The 23,337-nt window shown below is 35.1% G+C and overlaps 2 protein-coding genes across 2 annotated transcripts; both read right to left on the minus strand.

Moving 5' to 3' along the window:
- Positions 1–680: 680 nt before the first annotated feature.
- Positions 681–2,357, minus strand: LOC131531561 (rho GTPase-activating protein 24-like). Its single transcript, XM_058762396.1, has 4 exons — positions 2,300–2,357; positions 1,968–2,174; positions 1,694–1,874; positions 681–903 (listed from the first exon to the last, which is right to left on the minus strand). The coding sequence occupies exons 1-4, from the start codon at positions 2,355–2,357 to the stop codon at positions 681–683; spliced, it is 669 nt and encodes a 222-aa protein (XP_058618379.1).
- A 2,819-nt stretch (positions 2,358–5,176) lies between these two features.
- LOC131531857 (NACHT, LRR and PYD domains-containing protein 3-like) lies at positions 5,177–20,186 on the minus strand. Its single transcript, XM_058762975.1, has 14 exons — positions 19,968–20,186; positions 19,794–19,872; positions 19,465–19,578; positions 18,812–18,869; positions 18,482–18,686; positions 15,296–17,054; positions 12,054–12,227; positions 11,757–11,930; positions 11,123–11,296; positions 8,389–8,562; positions 7,673–7,846; positions 7,288–7,461; positions 6,265–6,435; positions 5,177–6,182 (listed from the first exon to the last, which is right to left on the minus strand). Exons 2-14 carry the CDS (start codon positions 19,844–19,846, stop codon positions 6,176–6,178), a joined length of 3,411 nt encoding a protein of 1,136 aa, XP_058618958.1. The 5' UTR covers positions 19,847–19,872; positions 19,968–20,186; the 3' UTR covers positions 5,177–6,175.
- Positions 20,187–23,337: the final 3,151 nt, after the last annotated feature.

Here is a 23,337-nt window from a genome sequence, read left to right on the forward strand (position 1 = left end):
TTAATTAATTAATTTAAAAAAAAAACTTGCAGAACAACTTTTGAATTGTAGTGTACCACAAGCTACTCAAAAATATATTAATCAGCTTAATTATTTTCAAAATTTATCATAATTATAAATGTTTCTTGAGCAGCAAATCAGCATATTCGATTGATTTCTGAAGGATCATTTGACACTAAATATTGGAGTAATGATGCTGAAAATTCAGCTTTGATCACAGGAATAAATTACATTTTACAATATATTCAAATAGAAAAAAAAATATTTAAAATTGAATTAATATTTCACAATATATCAGTTTTACGGTATGTTTCATCACATAAATGCAGCCATGGGTGAGCATAAAATACTTATAATAAATAAAATTATTCCAGATATTTTGTGTGTGTGTGTGTTACTAATTTTTTTCTCTACTGAAGTTTCTACAGTCATCACAGTAGGGCTTGTGTACAAATTCACATGTCTTCAACAATCAACTTCAAGAACATTGCCTGATTGTGACTAATGTTCCCGTGTTGGATTAAAGGACAGTATCGATAATAATATTAAATAATATTAATCATTGTACTGATGTTATTTCATTAATTAATTTATTTTTGTTATGTCCTGGAGGTCATTTTTCTGCGCAAAGAAGGTCTGTGCTTCTTATTTGTATGAAATGTCCTTCTGAAGTAGGCCTTTCACCAGATAACAGAGAGACAGCTGAAGCAGAAGCCAGATAATATTGTCCTGTGGGCTGCTTCCACACTCAGAGAAGCAGGAGAGGGTGATGCAGGGCAGTCACCGGTGGTGTGTTTGGGAGGGTACGTGTTCGGAAGCAGGAACGTGACATTGTCTATTAGCTGCTGTGTAAGATAAATACACAGCTGTTCTTCCACTTGTTTGATGCGGCTGTCACGAACACTGCAAACACAGCAAATAAACATGTTGAAGGTGGATTTTCACGAGAGATGTTCAGGGTATGTATCTGTATTTGAAAAAGCTAATTTATGCTTGACTCAAAACAATTTATTAACAAAACATGCTGTCTTCCTCATCTGACTAAAAAATACAAAACAGCATAGGCTACCAGTGATGGGAGAAATTAAGCATTTCAAAACTTTGATTCAACTGAACCGAATGCTTTGCAAAATGACTCACTGTCAAAACTCAGGTGAAAAATGCATAAAAACACCTTTTACAAACCAACTGCAAATGGTTTATTGAACGTGTAATCTATTAAATGCAATTTACCAATAATCTAGTACCATAAAATATGAACTGTCTGTATAAAATGTTGTTTTATTAAATTTTAGGGATTATTTTGGTCAATTAGAGAATACTAACTACAACTCTTCTTTAAATGTGTCATTAAAATGTCTACAGATTTATAAAACTGATCTGAGATCAGGTAAAAAGCATAGACACTGGTTCATGAGTTCACAGAGACCACTAGCATCAAACTTTCTGAAATATTTCAGAAATGAACCAATTTCTTGGGCGTATCAGCTTCCCATGAGGTTGATTCTCTTTTAGTGCCTGAACTTGATGTACCCATTACCTTAGAAGAGAATACCAAGTCAATTAATTAATTGCAATCTAAGAAATTGCAAGACCTTGGCAGTTTGATACGCGCTCCGAACCACTGGTTCAAAACAAATGACTCGCAAAAGTTCTGAAGCTTCACGAATAATATAAACAAACAAATACTCACGCAAAAATGCAGGGTCCAAAAATTTCAGACAAGTCTGCTGAAGTCATGTGGTTGATATGACTATGAGTAGCTGCACGAGACAGGAAGTGAATAAGCAAGCAAAGGATGTTGAAGATTTCGGGTGCAAAACTCTCAAGGACCTTCTTTGCACGCTTGAGGTCCAAAACCTTCCCTTTGGTTTCTGCATGATAGAGTAAATAATCAAAACACATTCGGTCCAGTTTGGAGTTATGGAGGTGTTGGCCGACAGAAATATTCTGGAGTGTGAACGTACTTGTATAGACACTCAAGATCCATTTGGCACTCCACCATGGGATGAGTCCATTAGGCAGCTCTCTCAGGAACAGAATCAGCAGAGAGGCCACAGCATGGACATCATCGCTGCGAAAAGACTGAAACTCACCGCCATTCAGCCTTTTCTTCAACTCATCACGCCGTGCCTCTGATCCACTGGCACGGAATAATTCCCTCTGATGGAGACCTAAATACACACACATACACGTATGCACAAATTCACATGGTACAAATAATTCCAGCATATGTTTAACAATTCAAAACTAACTACTCTGAGAAGAACATTTTCAAAAACACTTATACTTCTCTTACCGTATTTTTCCAAAAACTCCACCATCTGTAGAAGCACCACAGGAACACCCTGCCGCATATGCCCCCATTTCTTCAGAAAAACAAGGGGGGCGCCAAATACGCACTTTACCTTGAGTGATGTAGTCATATAGCAGTCTGATGGTAGTCCATAGTAGTCTGAATCATCACTTTCAGTCTGCAAAGAACTGACAGTACTTAAAACTTAGGCTTGGTATGTGATCAAATAAATAAATAACTGTCGTATTTCACCCTGAAAACAGAAGATATAAATTAAGAAGAAAAGCATGAAGAAAAGGAGGTCTGTGTTTAGGACCATGAAGATTTTGTTTTGCATCTGTAAAAGTCATTCTCGGAACTTTTTGTTTCTGTATTAATATAATGAAAAATATTTACATTATAGGGTATTTATACATCTTTGTAGTATTTATTTTTTATGAATTATGGCTAAGTTAAAAAAATATGTCTGTGTAGGATAACATACGTGTGTTAAAGTAATGAAAATGTCCACAAGATCCTAAAAATAGGCAAAATTTAATTGCTTTCTTTTTTAACGTGAAATGTGACGTGGATATTTGTTTTTGAAATTCAGTTAATTATGAAGATTAATTGTCAGTTGGCAGATTAATTCTTGGTTATTTAGGTCAGGTGGGCTACTTACCCAGCAGCACATTGACACTAGTTTGCGCAAAATTCCCATTATTCCCATAACTTTGTTGTTATCATTCATCAGTACTCAAGATGTACGATCTGAAAAACAGCTGGATCACATTCATGAACTGTGTCTGAATGTACAGGCAGTGTTCATTGTGACATCATGGAATGTTCAGGTGTTGATGACAGCATGATGGAATCTGAATCCAGCTCTTTCCATGCAAAGAGAACCACACACATATGTACTGTATATGAGTGACAACTACCAATGTTGTGGATCTATTGTCATGTTTGACTTTGTTTTGTTAATGAGATTGCACTGCAAAACACTCAAATTTCAAATGCATACAGTGTATGTACAGTGGGTGCGGAAAGTATTCAGACCCTCTTAAATTTGTCACTCTTTGTTATATTGCAGCCATTTGCTAAAATCATTTAAGTTCATTTTTTTCCTCATTAATGTACACACAGCACCCCATATTGACAGAAAAACACAGAATTGTTGACATTTTTGCAGATTTATTAAAAAAGAAAAACTGAAATATCACATGGTCCTAAGTATTCAGACCCTTTGCTGTGACACTCATATATTTAACTCAGGTGCGGTCCATTTCTTCTGATCATCCTTGAGATGGTTCTACACCTTCATTTGAGTCCAGCTGTGTTTGATTATACTGATTGGACTTGATTAGGAAAGCCACACACCTGTCTATATAAGAGCTTACAGCTCACAGTGCATGTCAGAGCAAATGAGAATCATGAGGTCAAAGGAACTGCCTGAAGATCTCAGAGACAGAATTGTGGCAAGGCACAGATCTGGCCAAGGTTACAAAAAAAATTTCTGCTGCACTTAAGGTTCCTAAGAGCACAGTGGCCTCCATAATCCTTAAATGGAAGATGTTTGGGACGACCAGAACCCTTCCTAGAGCTGGCCGTCCAGCCAAACTGAGCTATCAGGGGAGAAGAGCCTTGGTGAGAGTGGTAAAGAAGAACCCAAAGATCACTGTGGCTGAGCTCCAGAGATGCAGTCGGGAGATGGGAGAAAGTTGTAGAAAGTCAACCATCACTGCAGCCCTCCACCAGTCGGGGCTTTATGGCAAAGTGGCCCGACGGAAGCCTCTCCTCAGTGCAAGACACATGAAAGCCCGCATGGAGTTTGCTAAAAAACACCTGAAGGACTCCAAGATGGTGAGAAATAAGATTCTGGTCTGATGAGACCAAGATAGAACTTTTTGGCCTTAATTCTAAGTGGTATGTGTGGAGAAAACCAGGCACTGCTCATCACCTGTCCAATACAGTCCCAACAGTGAAGCATGGTGGTGGCAGCATCATGCTGTGGGGGTGTTTTTCAGCTGCAGGGACAGGACGACTGGTTGCAATCGAGGGAAAGATGAATGCGGCCAAGTACAGGGATATAATTTACGAAAACCTTCTCCAGAGTGCTCAGGACCTCAGACTGGGCCGAAGGTTTACCTTCCAACAAGAAAATGACCCTAAGCACACAGCTAAAATAACGAAGGAGTGGCTTCACAACAACAATCATTCACTGTTCTTGAATGGCCCAGCCAGAGCCCTGACTTAAACCCAATTGAGCATATCTGGAGAGACCTAAAAATGGCTGTCCACCAACGTTTACCATCCAACCTGACAGAACTGGAGAGGATCTGCAAGGAGGAATGGCAGAGGATCCCCAAATCCAGGTGTGAAAAACTTGTTGCATCTTTCCCAAAAAGACTCATGGCTGTATTAGATCAAAAGGGTGCTTCTACTAAATACTGAGCAAAGGGTCTGAATACTTAGGACCATGTGATATTTCAGTTTTTCTTTGTTAATAAATCTGCAAAAATGTCAACAATTCTGTGTTTTTCTGTCAATATGGGGTGCTGTGTGTACATTAATGAGGAAAAAAAATGAACTTAAATGATTTTAGCAAATGGCTGCAATATAACAAAGAGTGAAAAATTTAAGGGGGTCTGAATACTTTCCGTACCCACTGTATATGCATATGTACCATAATTTGATTGTGTCAGTACTGCATATTACAGCTTCACTACAATTATACTCAGGTTTCATAACAATTACTTGTATTAAATTATATTATTTCACAACTATTTGATAGATCTGAATCTACCTTCATTAAATATATGCAATATAGAGTTAAATATAGCAAATATACACAGAAATAACATTTTGAAATGAAAAGTTACATTTTTTTCTTCAGCCATTTATTCAAAACACCAACCATCAACTGAAAACAAGCTTAAATATAAAAGCAACTGAACATGTGAGCTAGTTAAAAACTCTAGTGAAATACTAATGAATTGCTAATATATAATGTAATATACAATATGAAATTCAATAATAACTATTTGAAAACAATTTTATTTAAAATAATGTGTAATTACATATATAAAAATGATGATTTACACATTTATGTGCAAAAAAACATACTCAGTTTTATACAGTATGTTACAGTATAATAAACAAATGAAGAGTAAAAAAAAACAAAAACTAATATACAATCAATTGATGTCAATCAAGGTGTGAAAAAAATTAACTGCATATATGCAATATACAGTAGACAGTCTAAATTTATAGAATATCTGTGGCAACTTCCCCAAAATGCTTGCAACAACCTACCTGAGAAACTACAGTACTGTGAAAATTTTTAGGCACTTGTTTTTTTTTTTTTTTGTTTGTTTTTTTTAATTATGCCATGAATAATTTGTATTTATTAATTCATTTCCTTTTAATATGTTTAATGTTGTGCAGAATTGTGCATAGAGATGTAAACCTGAGACAGGTGCCCACGGGTTCAGGGTTTTACAGACCAGCTATGATGTTTTGTCAAACTTTAGTGTGAAAATGTGTTCAAGAAAATTGAATTAATGATGCAACAAACTGCATACTTTAAGTAACGATAAAATGTAATGCTTTAACTAAGAGTAAATTAAATGTTTAGTCAATAATGTATGCATTGCTATTTGTAGTATTAAAGAGGTTTGTGTCTGTGTTAGTGTCAGAATGCATGGTTAATGTGTTCATTACGGCAACATTCTTATAAAATTTAAGTGAGTGAGAGAGTGAGTGTGTTTTATTTAGAAATACCAGAGAGCTACCTGACAGTAGCAGTCTGAATGGAAAATATGCTTTGATTGCTGCTTGTTGGCAGCGGAGACAAAGAAACAGGGTACTCTGTAGGACAGTGTTACACAGGTGTGGAGCCTAGAGTCTGTAACAGAAAAATAAGAAAGATTTAAGTACTAGAACTAGATACCAGAATAAAATGTAACAGTCATGAGAGCAAAACTCACTTTAGGGACTCCAGTTTGCAATTTGTATCCTCCAGTAGATTGGACAAGAATTTTACTGAGTTTCCAGGTTTATTCAAGCTAAGGTTCAGTTCTCTCAGGTAAGAGGGGTTTGATCTCAGAGCTGAAGCCAGAGCAGAACAACCTTCCTCTGCAATACTGCAGTTACGCAACCTACAAAGAGAAGAAAAAAATAAAGTGTGATGTGGTGGCTGATACCTCTAAAAATAAATTTTTGTTTGCTAAAAAGTCAATTAATGTCTTTCATACTACTCATCCTTCAGTATATTTCTATTTTTCATTACTTAAACTTCATGGTAATCACAATCACCTCTCTTTATTAAAGGGATAGTTCACTTCAAAATTGAAAATTGTCATCTTTATCATATTGTCATATTTATCCTCATGTTATTCCAAATCCAGAAGACTTTTGTTCTTCTTCAAAACACAAAACACACATCTCTGTCCTTTCACTGAAAGTTCGTTAACCTAAGACTTTGATGCTTCAAAAAATTAATTAAAATCATTAAAAGTTAAGATAATTATAACTTATCAATCAAAGTTATCAATCATAAAACCTAAGTAACCTTACTTGCTTGACTTGTGAGGACAAACCACATTTGTTACTCCGGAAGTTATCTCATGTTTTTTTGGCATATGAATAAACCTCTTTAATTTTAGCATGTCAAGCAAGCATGGCTGAGTTTCTGTTTACCATATTTGATGTTCTCTCTGCACAGTAGGTGTGTTGATCAATGTTTATATGTGAATAAATGCCTAAATTAAATCTGTTTATATTAAGTGATCATGTGTCTTCAGATGACCACTCAATTCATGTTGATTAGGTTTACTTACATTTTATGAACTTATTGATAAATATCTTCATTTTTGTTTCTAAGATTAACAAAAGTCTTATGGATTTGGAACAGCAAGACTGATGACAAAAATTTAATTTCTGGGTCAACTAACCCTATATACCAAGTATATGAGTTCAGCTTATATAATAGCTTAGTGTATACTGCTCACATTAGTTTCTCTAGTTTACACTGTGGATCCTCCAGTAGATTGGATATAAGCTTCAATCCTGAGTCTTGAGGTTTGTTTGAGCTGAGATCAAACTCTCTCAGGTACGAAGGGTTTGATCTCAGAGCTAACGCCAGAGCAGAACAACCTTCCTCTCCAATACTGCAGTTACGCAACCTGCAAAGAGAAGAAAAAAGAAAACAGTGTGATGTGGTGGCTGATCTTTCTAATAATAACATTTTGAAATAGGCAACTCGTGTCTTTAGCACTCTATTTCATTATGTTTTCCTTTTCTGTTACTTAATTAGACTTAATCAAAATCACAATCACTTTTATTTATTAAGTATATGAGTGCAGTTTGTGTGATAATTTAATGTATAACTCTCACTTAAGTTTCTCTAGTTTACACTGTGGATCCTCCAGTAGATTGGAGAGCAGCTTTACTCCTGAGTCTTGAGGTATGTTTGAGCTGAGATCAAACTCTCTCAGGTACGAAGGGTTTGATCTCAGAGCCAAAGCCAGAGAAGCACAGCCTTCTTCTCCGATACTGCAGTTAGATAGTCTGCATAATAGAAGAAAAAAAACCCCTCACATTTACAGATAAACATAAGTTGAATTAGTTGACACTGCAGTAAATGGAACTAAAGCATTTCAGGGCTCTTCTGTCAACCCCCATGGGCAACGCTGATGTTAGAGGGCCAAGTTTTTTTTTTGTTTTTTTTTTATAAATACAAAAGAAAACAAGTATAAAATAGAAAAAGAATACAGAGTGCAAGTGTTAGAGGGTCAACTTTTTCATAAATAAAAAGAAAAGAAGTAGATAGAACAAAATAGGGAGTACTAATGTCAGAGGGTCAAGTGTAGAAGTCATGTGAAGCACTATATTAATAACCATGACTTGACTCAATAAATAACCATCCAATTATTATAAATACATTTATATTCATGAATTTAGCTGGTGCCTTTACCCAAAGAGAAACATAAGCAGCTCTCCACAGTGCCAACAATATTCATAATAAACATGTTATATGATATTTAATTTGATTTACTTACTCTACTTTTGTGCAATCTTACTATACTATATTGTATAACTGTTACACTCACTGTAATGTCTTAAGTTTGCAGTATGGATCCTTCAGTAGATCAGAGAGCACCTTTACTCCTGAGTCTCCTGGTTCATTCCCACTCAGATCTAGTTCTCTCATGTGTGAGAGGTTTGATCTCAGAGCTGATACCAGAAGAGCAAATCCTGCTTCTCTAATGCTGCTCTTAGACAACCTGAAAAGAGAAAACATTTCACCTACCAGCATGGTGTATGTAGTCCTGCACTTGTAGCCTAAATTAACTTGTAAATTTTTGTCTTAACCATTTTTTTTTACACTGGGCTCCCACTTAAACAGTCTATAACCAGCAATGCTTGTACATCGATTGTTAAAGGGGACATAACAGTTTCTGCCAATCTCATGTTAATCTTCTATTGAGTAGTATTGCATCTGTGGTGATGTGATCTACTTTTTTTTTTTTTACGAGGGGCGGATATTGTAGTACGCTTCATGGGTATAAAAGGAGATAGTTGGGTCCTGGAAGTGACGTCAATTTTAAAAAATACATTACATTATAGTATTTAATGTGAGACCACTATCAATATTACTTTTTATACAAAATATAGCTGTCGCACAGTATTGGTGTCATTTTTTCGCAAAAAACTACAGAAATGTCATTTCCACCACACTGCCTCTGTGGTGGAAATGACATTTATGGTTACAAAGTACAATTGATATGTTTAATGACTTTATGAATTGAGTTTAATGAGTGTGATGAGTTTAAGACTTTTTCTAATAAAAATCTCTGCGGTTTCTCTACATTCACGTTAATTTATTGTCATTTCCACAACACCCTGTCATTTCCATCACCACACATATTTAAAAAATATTTAAAAAGTTCTCATCAAACATTAAAAATGTATCCAAAATTTATGAGATCACGCTCTACTTAATATAAAAATTCAAGTTATTTATTTTCTAAGAAGCTCTTACCCAAACCAATATTAAATTTCAGAGTGTGACAGCTGTACGGTTCAGCATTTGGTTCTTAGGGCAGTTAATTTATCTCATTGACAAATGTATAATTATTGTACATTGTGGAAAAACTGGTAAAACTAGTTACAAAAAATGATCTTAGACAATTCTTGAGTGGCATAAGTTATTCTATATTTAAATAACAGCTGTATATTGAGATGTGGTGGAAATGACATTTGTTCATTGCAGGTCGGAAAAATGTAAAATATTAACAATTTCTCTTGTAATCTAAGTTTGTCCTCTTACAGACCTTAAAACTAGACAAATTATTTAAACTTATGAGACTGTGTTATGTGACTTTTGAACAAGTTTTTTTAATTCAACTTCACAAGGCTTAAAGTGCCCCTAGTTAAAGAAACGCCCAGGTATGTCATGCTTATTTGATGCTGGGGTAAAGTGATAACTTTTTGTTTAATCATCATTTTATTCTAGTAGGATAAGGGGCCTGGAAGGTGTTGAAGCAGGCTTTTTGTGGGGTGCTGCTAGATTCAGTTCGACACTGTTCATCTGTATGAGCTGCAACTACGAGAACGGGTTATTCACCGGCTGTTTAGGAATGCCTGCACGGATTGGATTGCTTCTTTCCGTGAGCTGTACTCTTCGACCAACCTTCTGCCTTTTACTAGAACCATGCATGAGTCGTGGATGCTTTTGGGGCTAGTTGGATGACTAGTCGGAGCGATCATTGCGGCCTGAGGTGACTCATTCAAATTTTATGGTTTCAGGTATCCAAGTGACTGTGGGACTTGAGGAGGGGTACCGGGGGCGAATAGCTACGTGTTTGTCAGTACTATTTGATTGTGTTTTTTGTGTGTGTGTACGTGGTTGTGTATTTTCCCCTTGTTAATGTTTTTTTCTTGTTTGTATTTTATTGAAAGGGTTTTATATATCAGTTGGAATGATGCTTTGCAGCAATGCTGGTATTCGCTGTTTTTCAGTGAGCAGTCACCATTTTATTTGACTTGCTCTTTTTTTTCTTCAACAGCCAATAAATGTTCCTTGGCTGAGGATATTATTTGTTAAGTGTATGTGTGTTTGTGTCTTATATTTTGTTCTCTTTTTCCCTTCAGAACTGGGGTGCTAGTATTAGCCAGAATCCTCCGTGTGTGGTGGTGGTGCAGCTGTCAGCTTGCAGTGTTCACATCGGGTGATTTGGCGTTGTGGTGGCACGTGTGGTTGCTGTGCTGTATTGGATAGGCAAGACCATTTCCCTGGTTCTGAAGTGGTAAAATCTGTATGTGTATAATGTTATATGAGTGAGGTGTTTTAATGTTTGTATATTAAAGAGATCAATCTTGTATTTTATTGTATGCCATTTTGAATAAATTGTGTGAAACCTTTCTTCATTGTTTGATACCTGTCTCAGCCACAACTAATCTGTGTATTGGGTACTTGATGTACTTGTGGGTCCCCAGCCTAATTTCTGGGGTGGTGTAGTCTAAAATTTAGTGCCAAAATTGGCAACAGTTCTAATCCTTGAGATAGGAGAGCCACACATCATTCATACCGCTTGAGAGTCTTTAGTTTTATCAGATTTATAGAATATACAGTTATCCGAAACTTATACGTACAAACCCAGAAGGAATGTATTTGCTACAGAAATACTCTGACACACATTGAACTCGTTTTTGAGAATTTGGTCATGTTTAGCATGACAATCTAATTCTTTAGCAGTATAAATATGTCAGAATGCATGAAATAGCATTAGACATCCTCTTTAACAATCACAGAAAGCACAATTGCGAATATCAAAAACTTACTGTAGTTTCTCCAGTTTGCAGTTTTGATTTTCCAGTAGATGAGAGAGCATCTTTACTCCTGAATTTTCTGGTTTATTCATACCTAGGTTCAACTCTCTAAGGTTTGAGGGGTTTGATGTTAGAGCTGAAGCTACAGCAGCGCAACCTTCCTCTCCAATACTGCAGTTACGAAGGCTGCAGAAAGAAAGATGTAAAAACTATTCACATTTCAGGTCAACAAATGCAAAACATTATCTGACAGATGAAGATTAACAAAATGTAATGAATAATATATTTTTTGTTGAGTTTATATAATTATCATATGAAACACATACTTTTTTATTGGAATAAAATATTAAAAACAACTTCACATCAATATACATTTTGCACACAGCACAAAATGTGTTTTGCAAAAAAACATACAGAAAATATAATTAGGTTTATGCTTTAAACAATTGATAATCTACCTATGGAACAATAGAAAATGCACATAAAATCTGGATTTAAAACCATATGGTAATTTTTATTCTCAGGTAACTGTATCTTCTTGGGATGATTATGTATTTCTGAAGCGAAATCTATAGGCATCTAAGCTTTAATTTAATAATTATTAAATTTCATACAGACTAATAGACCATATGGTAATGGAACTCACTATAGTTTGCTCAGTTTGCATTGTGGATCCTCCAGTAGATCAGACAGCAGGTTTACTCCTGGGTCTCCTAGTGTGTTGTCACTGAGATTCAGTTTTCTCAGGTATGAGAGATTTCTTCTCAGAGCTGAAGCCAAAGCAGCACAACCATCCTCTGTAATACAGCAGTTTGACAACCTACAAAGATAATGTCTCATATCATTCTTTCTACAGTACCTCTCCAGAATGTCCTGGAGAGATATTTTGGGTGGAGATACATGTTCAAAATACTATATCACTACAAAATGTGAGCTAACATACTGTAATGCCTCCAGTTTGCATTGTGGATTCTTCAGTCCAGTGCAGAGCAGCTTCACTCCTGAATCCTGCAGGTTGTTGTTGCTTATATCCAGCTCTGCCAGACTTGATGAGTTTGAGCTAATGACTGAGGCCAGTGCTGAACAGCTCTTCTCTGTCAGATTGGAATCACACAGTCTGGGAGAGAAATAATAGAAATATTTAATTTGATCAACAATGTTAATAATGTGCCATCTTACAGTGTGCTGGTTTTCATCTTCAGAAGTTTGTAAAGTTCAGTTTGTATGTCCAAAAGGAGCTGTACAACTTTTTCATCAAATTTTTCACTGCATCTCATCTTCCTCATTCATTTGCCTTCCTCTATTCCTTTCCCTGTTGCACCAAGTTATCCTATAATCTTCTTCATGTACCTTTGGTTTACAGGTTGACATAATGCTTTGTTGTTCTGTTTATTTACCCTGTTAAGATATTCAAATACAATAAATAATGAAGACAAAGACAACTAAATGCAATTTCAGCTGAAAGCCAAGCCAAATGTCCTATTTTTAGTCTTCTTCTTTCTTTCTTTCTTTCTTTCTTTTTTTCTTTTTTGGTTATCTTTTTTCTAGCATCTGTCCTATATGGGGTCATGAGGCTGGAGCCTTTCCTGGGTCATAGACAGGAAAACCCCTGGACAGATGGTCAGTCCATCACACACATTCATATTCACACTCACTTACAGTCTCCAGTTCACCTGTCCTGTATGTCTTTGGATTGTGCGAGGAACCCAGAGGAAACCAACATCAACATGGAGAGAACATTCAAACTCAACACTCAAAGGTCTTCTGTGACTCCAATACTGTACATACAGTACCTCATTATACAAGACTGATGTTTTTTTTTTTTGTTTTTTTTTTATTATTATATATTTTTCTTAACTTTATATATATATATATATATATATATCAGTGGCGAGCAGTGACTTTTTTAACCGGGTATGCTGAGTGCTAAGATTAAGGACACACTCGAAGAGGAAAACACCGTGGCAGGTGTCAATTTAAAAGCATGCACATTCCTACCTTAAGCTATTTGTAAATGAAATTAATCTCCTAATCCTTCTTCTATCGTTTCAGGTTTATCCATAGTTATTTGAATGCTAGAAAACAGCTGATTTTCCAAGTAAAAACCGCCAAATAACATTTACACGTAGTTACGTTATGATACGTAATATTCAGAGCATGAGGAGATGGGGGATTTCCCCGGTCTACGTCTCTGCATCAATTGAATGAATCTTTTTTTTTTCCCCCATTTATTTTTTATTCCCAGTGAATAGGAGTTAAAACTCCCACCCGGATGACAATAATAGACCATGCAAAATACAAAAAATAAAATAAAATAAATAATAAAATAATAATAATAATATCTTTAAAATATTGCCAAGTAACGTTGCAAACAACAATAAAATCACATAAGGACTTTAACTGTAAGCGACACAAGTATACGGAAAACAAAGGTATTGTTTCCTATTTTTTCCTGATGTTTGTTATTATTTCAAATTTTGTATACATTTTTATAAACTTTTTTTTAATTTATTTACTACTTAGGCATGTTGACAATTGCCATCAACATTGTCTATGACCAGATATGTTTTTAGTGAACTTTCAAAATTTGCTTTGCTTGAGAAAGCATGAAAATATAGTTAGGATTTTTATTTTTATTTTTTTTCATATGATTTCGTCGGGTTAGTTTTGCATCAAACACAATGTAATTTTCAGCAATCGAGATCTGGCAGCAAAAGCGCATTTTTCCACCTGGGCGAGCGCTTCGCGGACAGCTTACCCCGCTCATGAAATCAGCCGTTTACCAGCTAAACACTGAGAACGCGCTACAATCCTGACGAGTCATAGCCACAGAGCGGAGGCGCCAAAGCTGCGGAGAATCCGTTTACCCGGAAGCTTCCGTCACTGTCTCACTGACGTACATTTACAGAAAATGACCATTTTTTTCCAAATAAATAATTTTACATACTTATTCAACACTTTATTAAGCTTTAAGTCACATCTCAAATGACAAGAGATCAACTTATAATCATGTTTATATTCATTAGCCCGTGAACTCATTCTCTCAGACAGCCTGGGTATGCGGCGCATTCACAGCTTATATGGACGGAATGCCACTGATATATATATATATATATATATATATATATATATATATATATATATCTTTTTTTTTTTCACAAGTACATTTTGTAAATGTTGATGGGTTTTGTTTTTGGTATATAAAGAAAAAGGGTGAAAATGCTACTTTTCACATTAATTATTTGTGCTGTAATACAGTTAGTAAAATGAAAAGATGTTATTCTTATACAATAATGAAATACTTATGTGATAAATCATACAAACTTCAAAGATAAAAGTTCATAGATTATGAAATGATCCCTGTTTTTATTGTTTTTTAAATCAGTGTGTTATGAATGAAATGTATGTTCTTTGAATGAGAATTGTTCCGTGTTATGATGAAACAAGCTTATTTTGAGACCGATATGAAGTGTTTTGTTGGTCTGAGTGAGTTTTGGAGGTGAGATCAACTATTTGGCCAAGATTCGTGTTGGTAATGCAGACTGTGTGAACAGTTTTGAAAATGTGGTTTCAGTATTGAACAATGCTTGTTAGCAACTGAAAAAATAAAATAAAATAAATAAATAAAAAAAACTGTAAAAGGCTGACATTTTCTCAAAGAAATTTAAATTAAATTTTTTGTTATTGTTTTAAAAAAATGACCTTCAGTGGCAAAACGTACATATTGTGCCTTTAAGAAGTTAATCAAGGTTTTCAGGATGAGTTGAAAATCACAGGGAGGTGTGTTGAAGCAGTTTGGATCTAAAGGTAACACCAGTTCTCACTATTAACTAGTTGCTTATTAGCATGCATATTACTAGCAGATTGACTGTTTATTAGTACTTATAAAACACATCTTAATGCCTTATTCTGTATGAGCATATTCTAAATCCCGAATCCTGCCCCATACCTTAACTTAACAACTAACTTACTAATTATTAATAAGCAGTAAATTAGGAGTTTACTGAGGCAAAAAGTTATAGATAATAGTTAGCTCATAGTGAAAATGTTTGGAGTCAATAAATGTTGAGTTTTTTTTTTTTTTAAATGGTATAAAAGTTTTTTAAAAACATACGAACCCATCATGAATACAAAGAATATAAATCTAAGACAGATTTTTAACAGATATACTGTACACATACTCACTCAGCTTTTCTAGAAGCTCTGACCACTGGCAGCAGTCTCAGAAGACATTCTTCTGATTGATCATATTTACTCAGCTTAAACTCATCTAGCTCCTCTTCTGAGTTCAGCAACACAAACCCCAGAGCCGACCACTGAGCAGGAGAGAGTTTGACTCCAGACAAACCACTGGGACCTGTTTCCTTCAGGTATGCTTGGACTTCCTGCACTAGAGAATGATCATTCAGTTCATTCAGACAATGGAACAGATTGATGGATTTCTCTGGAGAGGGATTATCCTTGATTTTCTCTTTGAGATATTTAATGATTTTTTGTTTGTTTATTAGGCATAAGTTCCCTGTATGTGTCAGTAGGCCTTGTATAAGATGTTGATTTGACTCCAATGAGAGGCCCAGAAGGAAGCGAAGGTAAAGGTCCAGGTGTCCATTCTCACTCTCCAAGGCTCTGTCCACTTCTCTTTTTAGCAAATCAGTCATCGTGGAGCTAAATAGTTTAAAATGCTTGGTAGGTTTTAGGATTAGGGAAAGAAACTTGAATAAAGCAGCAAGAAACTCCTGAAAGCTGAGATGTACAAAGCTATACACCTTCCCCAGGTACAGTCCAAACTCCTCTCTGAAGATCTGGGTGCACAGTCCTGAATACACTGACACTTCTCTGACATCAATGCCACATTCTCTGAGGTCTTCCTCATAGAAGATCAGGTTGCCTTTTTCTAGTTGTTGAAAAGCAAGTTTTCCCAAGGAAAATATGCTCTCTGTTGTCTGCTGAAGATCTGTATCAATGTTTTCTTGGTACTTCTGGCTTCTTAGTTTAATCTGATAGATCAGAAAATGTGTGAACATTTGAGTGAGAGTCTTTGGGATTTTTGCACTCTCTGCTTCACTCAACATTCTCTGTAGAACAGTGGCTGAAATCCAGCAGAAGACTGGGATGTGACACATGATGTAGAGGCTCCTAGATGATTTAACATGTGTGATAATTCTATTGGCCAGACTCTGATCACTTATTCTCTTTCTGAAATACTCATCCTTCTGAGGGTCATTGAACCCTCGTACCTCTGTGACTTGGTCAACACACTCAGGAGGGATCTGACTGGCTGCTGCTGGTCGAGAGGTGATCCAGAGGAGAGCAGATGGAAGCAAATTCCCCTTGATCAGGTTCGTCAGGAGAACATCCACTGAGGCTGATTCTGTCACATCACACAAAATATCATTGTTCTGAAAATCCAGAGGAAGTCGACACTCATCCAGGCCATCTAATATGAACGTGATTTTATATTCATCACAATTTGCTAATCTCAGCTCTGTGAAAAACTGATGCAGAAGCTCCATCAGACTAATCATTTTCTCCTTCATCAAATTGAGCTCTCTGAAAGGAAGTGGAAATATGAAGTGAACGTCCTGATTGTCTTTTCCTTCAGCCCAGTCCAGAATGAACTTCTGCACAGCTATTGTTTTTCCAATTCCAGCAACTCCTTTAGTCAGTACGGTTCTGATAGGCTTGTTTTGTCCCGGTAAGGATTTAAATATATCATTACATTTGATCGGTGCTTCTGTTGTCTCTGGTGTCCAGGATGTTGTCTCAATCTGTCTCACCTCATGTTGAATACTAACCTCTCCACTCCCTCCTTCTGTGATGTAAAGCTCTGTGTAGATCTCATGCAGAAGAGTTGTTTTACCTTGCATTGAAATTCCTTCATGAATTCTATTATATTTTTCCCTCAGGCTGGATTTTAGTACTTGATGACTCATGGGGGTCAGTTCTGGTAGACAGAAGGACATTCAGTTATGTTTGGCAAAGCATCATGCACACCTAATTTTCATTTACATGCATGCATTTCATCCAAGTGACTTGCATTGATTTCAAGGTACATATTTGATCAGTTCATCCATTCTCTGCCAGTTTAATCTATGACCTTATCATTGTTAGTGCCATGAAGTATTATTTGAGGTACAGGAAAGCCAGTTTAGTAAAGACATTCTTATATCAGCTCTTGTAATTTTGGTTGTGTTACAGCATGTTATCAATGCAAATATATTAAAATACACACTCAAATAGATCTATATTTGAGAAAATGTTTTGTCATATCACAGAAGTAATTGGTTTAGAACAGGATTTCATGCACTCTCTAAAGGGGTCATGAACTGCCTTTGTTTTTTGTTTTTGTTTTGTACTGTTCTATGAAGTCCACTTATTATGCTATCAAGATTTTTGCATCAAAGAATAAAAAAATACAAATAAAATGAACAACAACAAAACATCATAATTTAGAAGTAATAGGCTATTTTCTGTCCAGTTTTTGACCCCCCTCATCAGAACACTGTGTTTGAATAGGCATGGTGGAGTATAGACTTAGAAGTAAACACCCACTGCTGTGATTGGCTAATAGTTTGCCAGCCTACACCCTTCACAGATGGACACTGTAGTGATGGTTTATAATGCATAAATACTCATATAAAACAATCTGTTGAACAGACAAAGTAATAGTGATCACGTAATAAAAACAGTTGCTCACACTTGTGTGTTGCGTTACATTACTGTCGGATCCAATATAGTCGACACAGCATTGTCTTTTAGTTTCAGTCTTTCTGAAAATCCCATGTCAAATTGTTCCTTGTTTGTAAAAGAATGTAAAATGAAGTAAACAAAGGGCCTTTGCATACTTACTGACGCGGTCTGGAGCTTCATTAAAAATAAATTTAATCCACTCTTTCTTAATGTTAGGATCAGAAGGAAGGCAATGGAAACAATGTTTTTTGGCACTGCACAGCATATGGTCTTTGAAGTATCTTTGTCGTTTAATTTCTGTGTAAACCTGCGTTCGCCTCTCGTTATTTACACTACGTGCGTGAATTGGTGGGCGGGGCTAAACAGGCAGTGATGTAGAAGCAGGCATTCATCTTGTTTTGCGGAGGCAGTGTTTAGCCACACTATTGCATAATAATAGAATGGTACATTCCACAAGCTGTTGTTTTGGCAGATTGGCTTCAATATAAGCTGTTTTTAGACTAACAAGAAAGTTTTGAGTTCTGAAACTTACAGGATGTTTTTATAGCATAGTGACACTATGCCATATGCCAATATGTCAAAAGATCAAGGGAATTTTGCTTTCTCAATTCCCCTTTAAGCTATGACCCATTTAAGGTAAAATAGATACAGTATACTGATAATATGGCCCAGAGCTCTTACTGGTCTGTAATGTGTTGGCGAGGTCTGTCTGGTTCATCTTCCTCAGGACGTGCAGTGTGATCTTCAGAACCGCATCTCTGACATTAGTCTGATCTTCATCATCCTCTTCCTCTCTCTCAGAGCATTGTGGGTAATCTGGGCTCAGTAGTTTCTTAAACTTCTTTAGTTCATTTTTAACCAGAGAAATGACTGTGCGCTTAAGCATCTGAAATCAATATTTAAGGAATAACATCACATGTATCACATGGATTTAAACATGTGGTTGTGTCAATGACCCATATGTATCTATGCCCACACACAATAACCACCATAAAACAGACAAATACACACCTTAAAGACTGCATTCTTGTGTTTTTTACTTGGGAAGTGAGGCACATCCTTATTGTCACTGTAGTTCATCAGAAAGAGTTTATCATTATTTAGACTGCATGTTATCAACTTTTCTTTAATTTTCTACTATGTACTGTCTTTACAGTTGCTCTGTATAGATTTACCTATAATCTATTCAGCAGACTACATATAATCTATACACACTTTACACCAGGCATTAACATGCATTTTAAATCCAGATTTCCATCAGTAAAAAAATCTGGATATAAGAGTGACATTCTTGATTATTTGACGTGTAACCTTTTTACATAGTACTTTTCATAGCTCAGTTCAGATAATTATCACATTTGGTTTTAGTTAAACCTGTTCAAAACCTGTTGAACTGTTAAACCATGATACACTCTTAAAAATAAAGGTGTTTCAAAAGGTTCTTCAAGCGATGCCATAGAAGAACCATTTTTGGTTCCACAAAGAACCATTCAGTCAAAGGTTCTTTAAAGAACCATCTCTTCCTTACCTTTTTACAATCTGAAGAACCTTCTTTTACCACAAAGAACCTTTTGTGGAACAGAAAGGTTCTTTATGGAACCATTTAGACAAAAAGGTTATTCTATGGAATCGTGAAGCACCTTTATTTTTAAGAGTGTACTGACCTCTTCTCAGCAAAAGACTTTCTCTCTTTGAAATTAATATCAGGATTCCTTGACTGGTCACTCTTCAAAGACACACCGCTGCGGTCAGATTGGGATGATCTCTTCTGAATTGAACTTGTAGAAAGAAAGAAAAAAAAAAAGTCAGATTGTGAATTCACATATTTAATTGTTAACCAAAGGGTAGGTATTGTGAAGCAGGGTTTCAAAATGAACCAGTGTTAATTATTTCAGTGTTATTTATTTATTTATTCATTTATTTTAGTCAGAAACTACTTTCTAGGACACTGAATAGATTACTTCACTATACATGTTTCATCCAGTATTCTAACCTCTTTGGAGATTTTGTTTTATGTTTCAGTGAAATCCTAAATCTGGAGGTCATGTTTCCTTGTTAACGTGACTGCATGCCTGTGAACACATATATAATCATTGTATGAGAATTAGTTAGACAAATGATCTACAAAATGAACAATGAATCAGTTCAGCTACAATGTCAAACTCACCTCTGCTTTAACAGTCCTCAGCAGAAAGCTACACATTTATATTTAGTTTGAGCTCGCAAGTTGTTCAGTGTTCACACCAAATTTGAACTGTTTTGTTCCTCTATAGCCTACTACTTTTTGTTGATCACGGAATTTAAAAAAAACAAACTTCACTTTCATTTCCGCATACAAGTAGTTTGACCTCATGGAGGAGGAAGTTCAAACCAGTTTACTGAAGATTTAAAGTCCATATAGATGATAACAGCGGCCACCCACTTATTTATTTTTTAGTAAAACACCGTGAACCAAACCAACCAGCTATAAGATGAATTAATATTTAAAACATTGAAGCAAAGTTGTTATACTTCTAACATGAAAAATATTTTGGCAAGCCTAGTCAACTAAAACAATCTCATGATCTTCATACTTAATCACATGGTTCAACTCATTTCTTCTTCCCTTCCCACTCTTACCTCTAATTTCCTCTGTTCACTCGTATTCTCACTCAGTATATCTTTTCTATTCTATGTGGCTGTCTGTTAATCACACAATGTGATATAATTTGTGAGATAATCTTTTGTTCAGTCAATGCCGTGTTTATGTGGCTCAAACAATGAGAATCTCCTTAGGATGACAGCATTACAGCATTTCAGACTAAATGTAGAAAAAAAAAAAAAAAAGTAAAGTAAGCAGGACCTGGCATTGAAGGGGTTTATTTGCAAAAAAATGTTGGGCTAACCCTGATAATTAAATGACTGTCTACCAAATAAATAAATACATACGCATAAAATAGGCCTAATGATTTGATTAAATTATATAATTTTATTTCAGGGTACTTTATAGCATCTGCTAGAAACAAAAATCCTTTACAACATAGAACATTTTATGTTCACCATAAAATCAATCCCACTGATGGCCTCAGCTTTGTAACCTCTTTGAGAAGCAAGATGGCGCCAGTTAGCTAAATTTTAATTTTAAGTTTGTAATATTTCAGATTGTAGTATTTTCATTTAAATTCAGTTTATGGTAACACTTTAGAATAGGGAACACTTATTCACTATTAACTACGACTTTTTCCTCAATAAATTTCTAATTTGCTGCTTATTAATAGTTAGTAAGGTAGTTATAGGTATTGGGTAGGATTAGGGATGTATAATAAGGTCATGTAGAATAAGGCATTAATATGTGCTTAATTACTACTAATAAATGGCTAATATTCTAGTAATATGCATGCTAATAAGCAACTAGTTAAGAGACCCTAAAATAAAGTGTTACCCAGTTTATTTGTTCTTTGGTTGATATACACCAATAGACATTTTGACACAGAGTAGACCATGATAATAGACACGCCATGAATGTCTGAATAAAGAGGGAGTAATTCTTTGATTTGTGACCAGTGTCATATTGTATCAGTCAAATTATTTTATCATATTAAGAAACAGTATTGATTTTAAATAATTTCTGCCTTGATTCTCTATATTATCATACTATATAGGTTTAGAAAAAAAAAAAAAAAAAAAACTTGTGGTGCACAAGTCTATGGACTGCTTTATCATACTTGTATATTGTGATTTTGCATTCTTGAAGCTTGAAAGTATTGGATGTATTATAACTGCATGGAAAAAGGGGCCACTGTAATACAGTTAAACATTTCTGCTTTTAAGTGCTATAGGAGAAAGAAAGTCATACAAGTTCATGTCAAATGTGTGATTAATCTATTCAGACCCTACATTTATTTTGGTTACTTTTTTGGTTATTTAAATCAATCAATCAATCAATCAATCAACCAATCAATAACCAATGTATTTTATAATAAACATTGTAAATAACTAAAAATTGTATTCATCAACTGTAACTGTTAAATAGACCAACCAACCAACCCACAAATAAATAAATAAATAAACATACTCATACTTTTCTGTCATGTCTGCGTTACACAATATGATTGACAGAACCAACATAATCTAACCCTAACCCAGCAGTGATGGTTTTACAGAGAATGAAGTTTCTTGAGTTCAGTGATTTAACTAGCAGCAACTACACTCTAAAAAAATGCTGGGTTAAATAAAACCCAGCGCTGGGTAAAATATGGACAAACCCAGGGATTGGGTTGTTTTCAACCAACAGTTGGGTTAAATGTTTAACCCAACCTTCTGGACAGTAAGACAACCGCTGGGTCAAAACAACCCAATCACTGGGTTTTCCATATTTTACCCAGCGTTGGGATGTATTTAACCCAGCATTTTTTTTAGAGTGTACAGTATCGCAGGCATGCCAAACGCAAAATGGGGTAAGACATGTTTTTATGTGGCTTTAATAATGGTGCAAATACCAGTAAATTGATTACGCAAACCTTTGTATATCATCCTGCATGATTAAGAAGAGAGGAGAGTATTGAAATTAAAGTAAAACGCATAATGCATAAGCAATAAGGTCAGCTGCAAAAATAGCCATTTCTATGCCATTTCATTATTTTTTCACTGCGTGTCTTTAGTAAATCCTGGCAGTAGATATTTAAAGTGGAGAGGATTTGCGCTGAGACAATGTTAAAAATGGCCTGTAAAATACAGATACATACACAACAGTAAAAATGGGCAGTAATTACAATAATATAATTATACAGTATTTAACTGTAATAAGCATTGCATCATTGGCAATTTCTGTAATGTCACATTAATTACAGTAACTTTTTATGAATTGAGCACCTCAAATAACTGTAAATTATAGAAGTTACTTTAATTGTAAAACCACAAAATGCATAACAATCTAAATTGCATGCGCTAAATTTGATGGTTTTCAATGCGAAAATGCTTAACTTGAAATTTAGCACAGGTATTGACAGAATTTGGTCCTCTAATATTTTAATGCATTAAGCCACATTAGACATTTTCTAAATCTTTTTTTTTTTTTTTTTTATATTCAAAAATGTTTAACATGCACAAATTCTGACTAAAATATACATTATTCGATGTTAAATATGGATTTTATTGGATGTTAAATGTACATTTAAAATCACTGATTCTTGAGAAGTGGGACAAAACAGGGTGCAATATTTAAAAAATAAAACCTTGTACTCAGACAAATTAAACTACATTTTTGTATCTCACATGTACTGCTGAGCTTGATTCAACCTCCCAACTTTTCTCTTTTTCTTTTTTTAGAAAGATGTGCTTTTTACCTTGTCATCACTTATTTTGCAATCAAGATGTTTTTTTAACATTTTAAAAGCACATTCTCATGTTAGTCAGATTTCATTTTCACACAATTTCTAGCAATTATCATCAATTTGATTGCACAGATACTATTCATCTCTGAATACATCTCTGAATTCAATAATGAAATGCCTTTAACAGAAAATTGAGTGTTTAATCGTATAATTATACATTACTGA

The sequence above is a fragment of the Onychostoma macrolepis genome, chromosome 23, assembly GCF_012432095.1.
Source record: "Onychostoma macrolepis isolate SWU-2019 chromosome 23, ASM1243209v1, whole genome shotgun sequence".
NCBI classification, from domain to species: Eukaryota; Metazoa; Chordata; class Actinopteri; order Cypriniformes; family Cyprinidae; genus Onychostoma; species Onychostoma macrolepis.

What these genes read in the sequence shown, in the direction of transcription:
- LOC131531561 (XM_058762396.1), bottom strand. Translation starts at nt 2,357, where the DNA reads ATGCGGCAGGGTGTTCCTGTGGTGCTTCTACAGATGGTGGAGTTTTTG. An exon ending in GGAGTTTTTGGAAAAATACG is followed by an intron (nt 2,175 to 2,299) that starts GTAAGAGAAGTA and finishes GTGTGTATTTAG; the next exon opens with GTCTCCATCAGAGGGAATTA. An exon ending in GATCTTGAGTGTCTATACAA is followed by an intron (nt 1,875 to 1,967) that starts GTACGTTCACAC and finishes TCTATCATGCAG; the next exon opens with AAACCAAAGGGAAGGTTTTG.
- LOC131531857 (XM_058762975.1), bottom strand. Translation starts at nt 19,846, where the DNA reads ATGACCTCCAGATTTAGGATTTCACTGAAACATAAAACAAAATCTCCA. An exon ending in TGCAAACTGAGCAAACTATA is followed by an intron (nt 11,297 to 11,756) that starts GTGAGTTCCATT and finishes TTCTTTCTGCAG; the next exon opens with CCTTCGTAACTGCAGTATTG. An exon ending in TGTAAACTAGAGAAACTAAT is followed by an intron (nt 6,436 to 7,287) that starts GTGAGCAGTATA and finishes TTCTCTTTGTAG; the next exon opens with GTTGCGTAACTGCAGTATTG.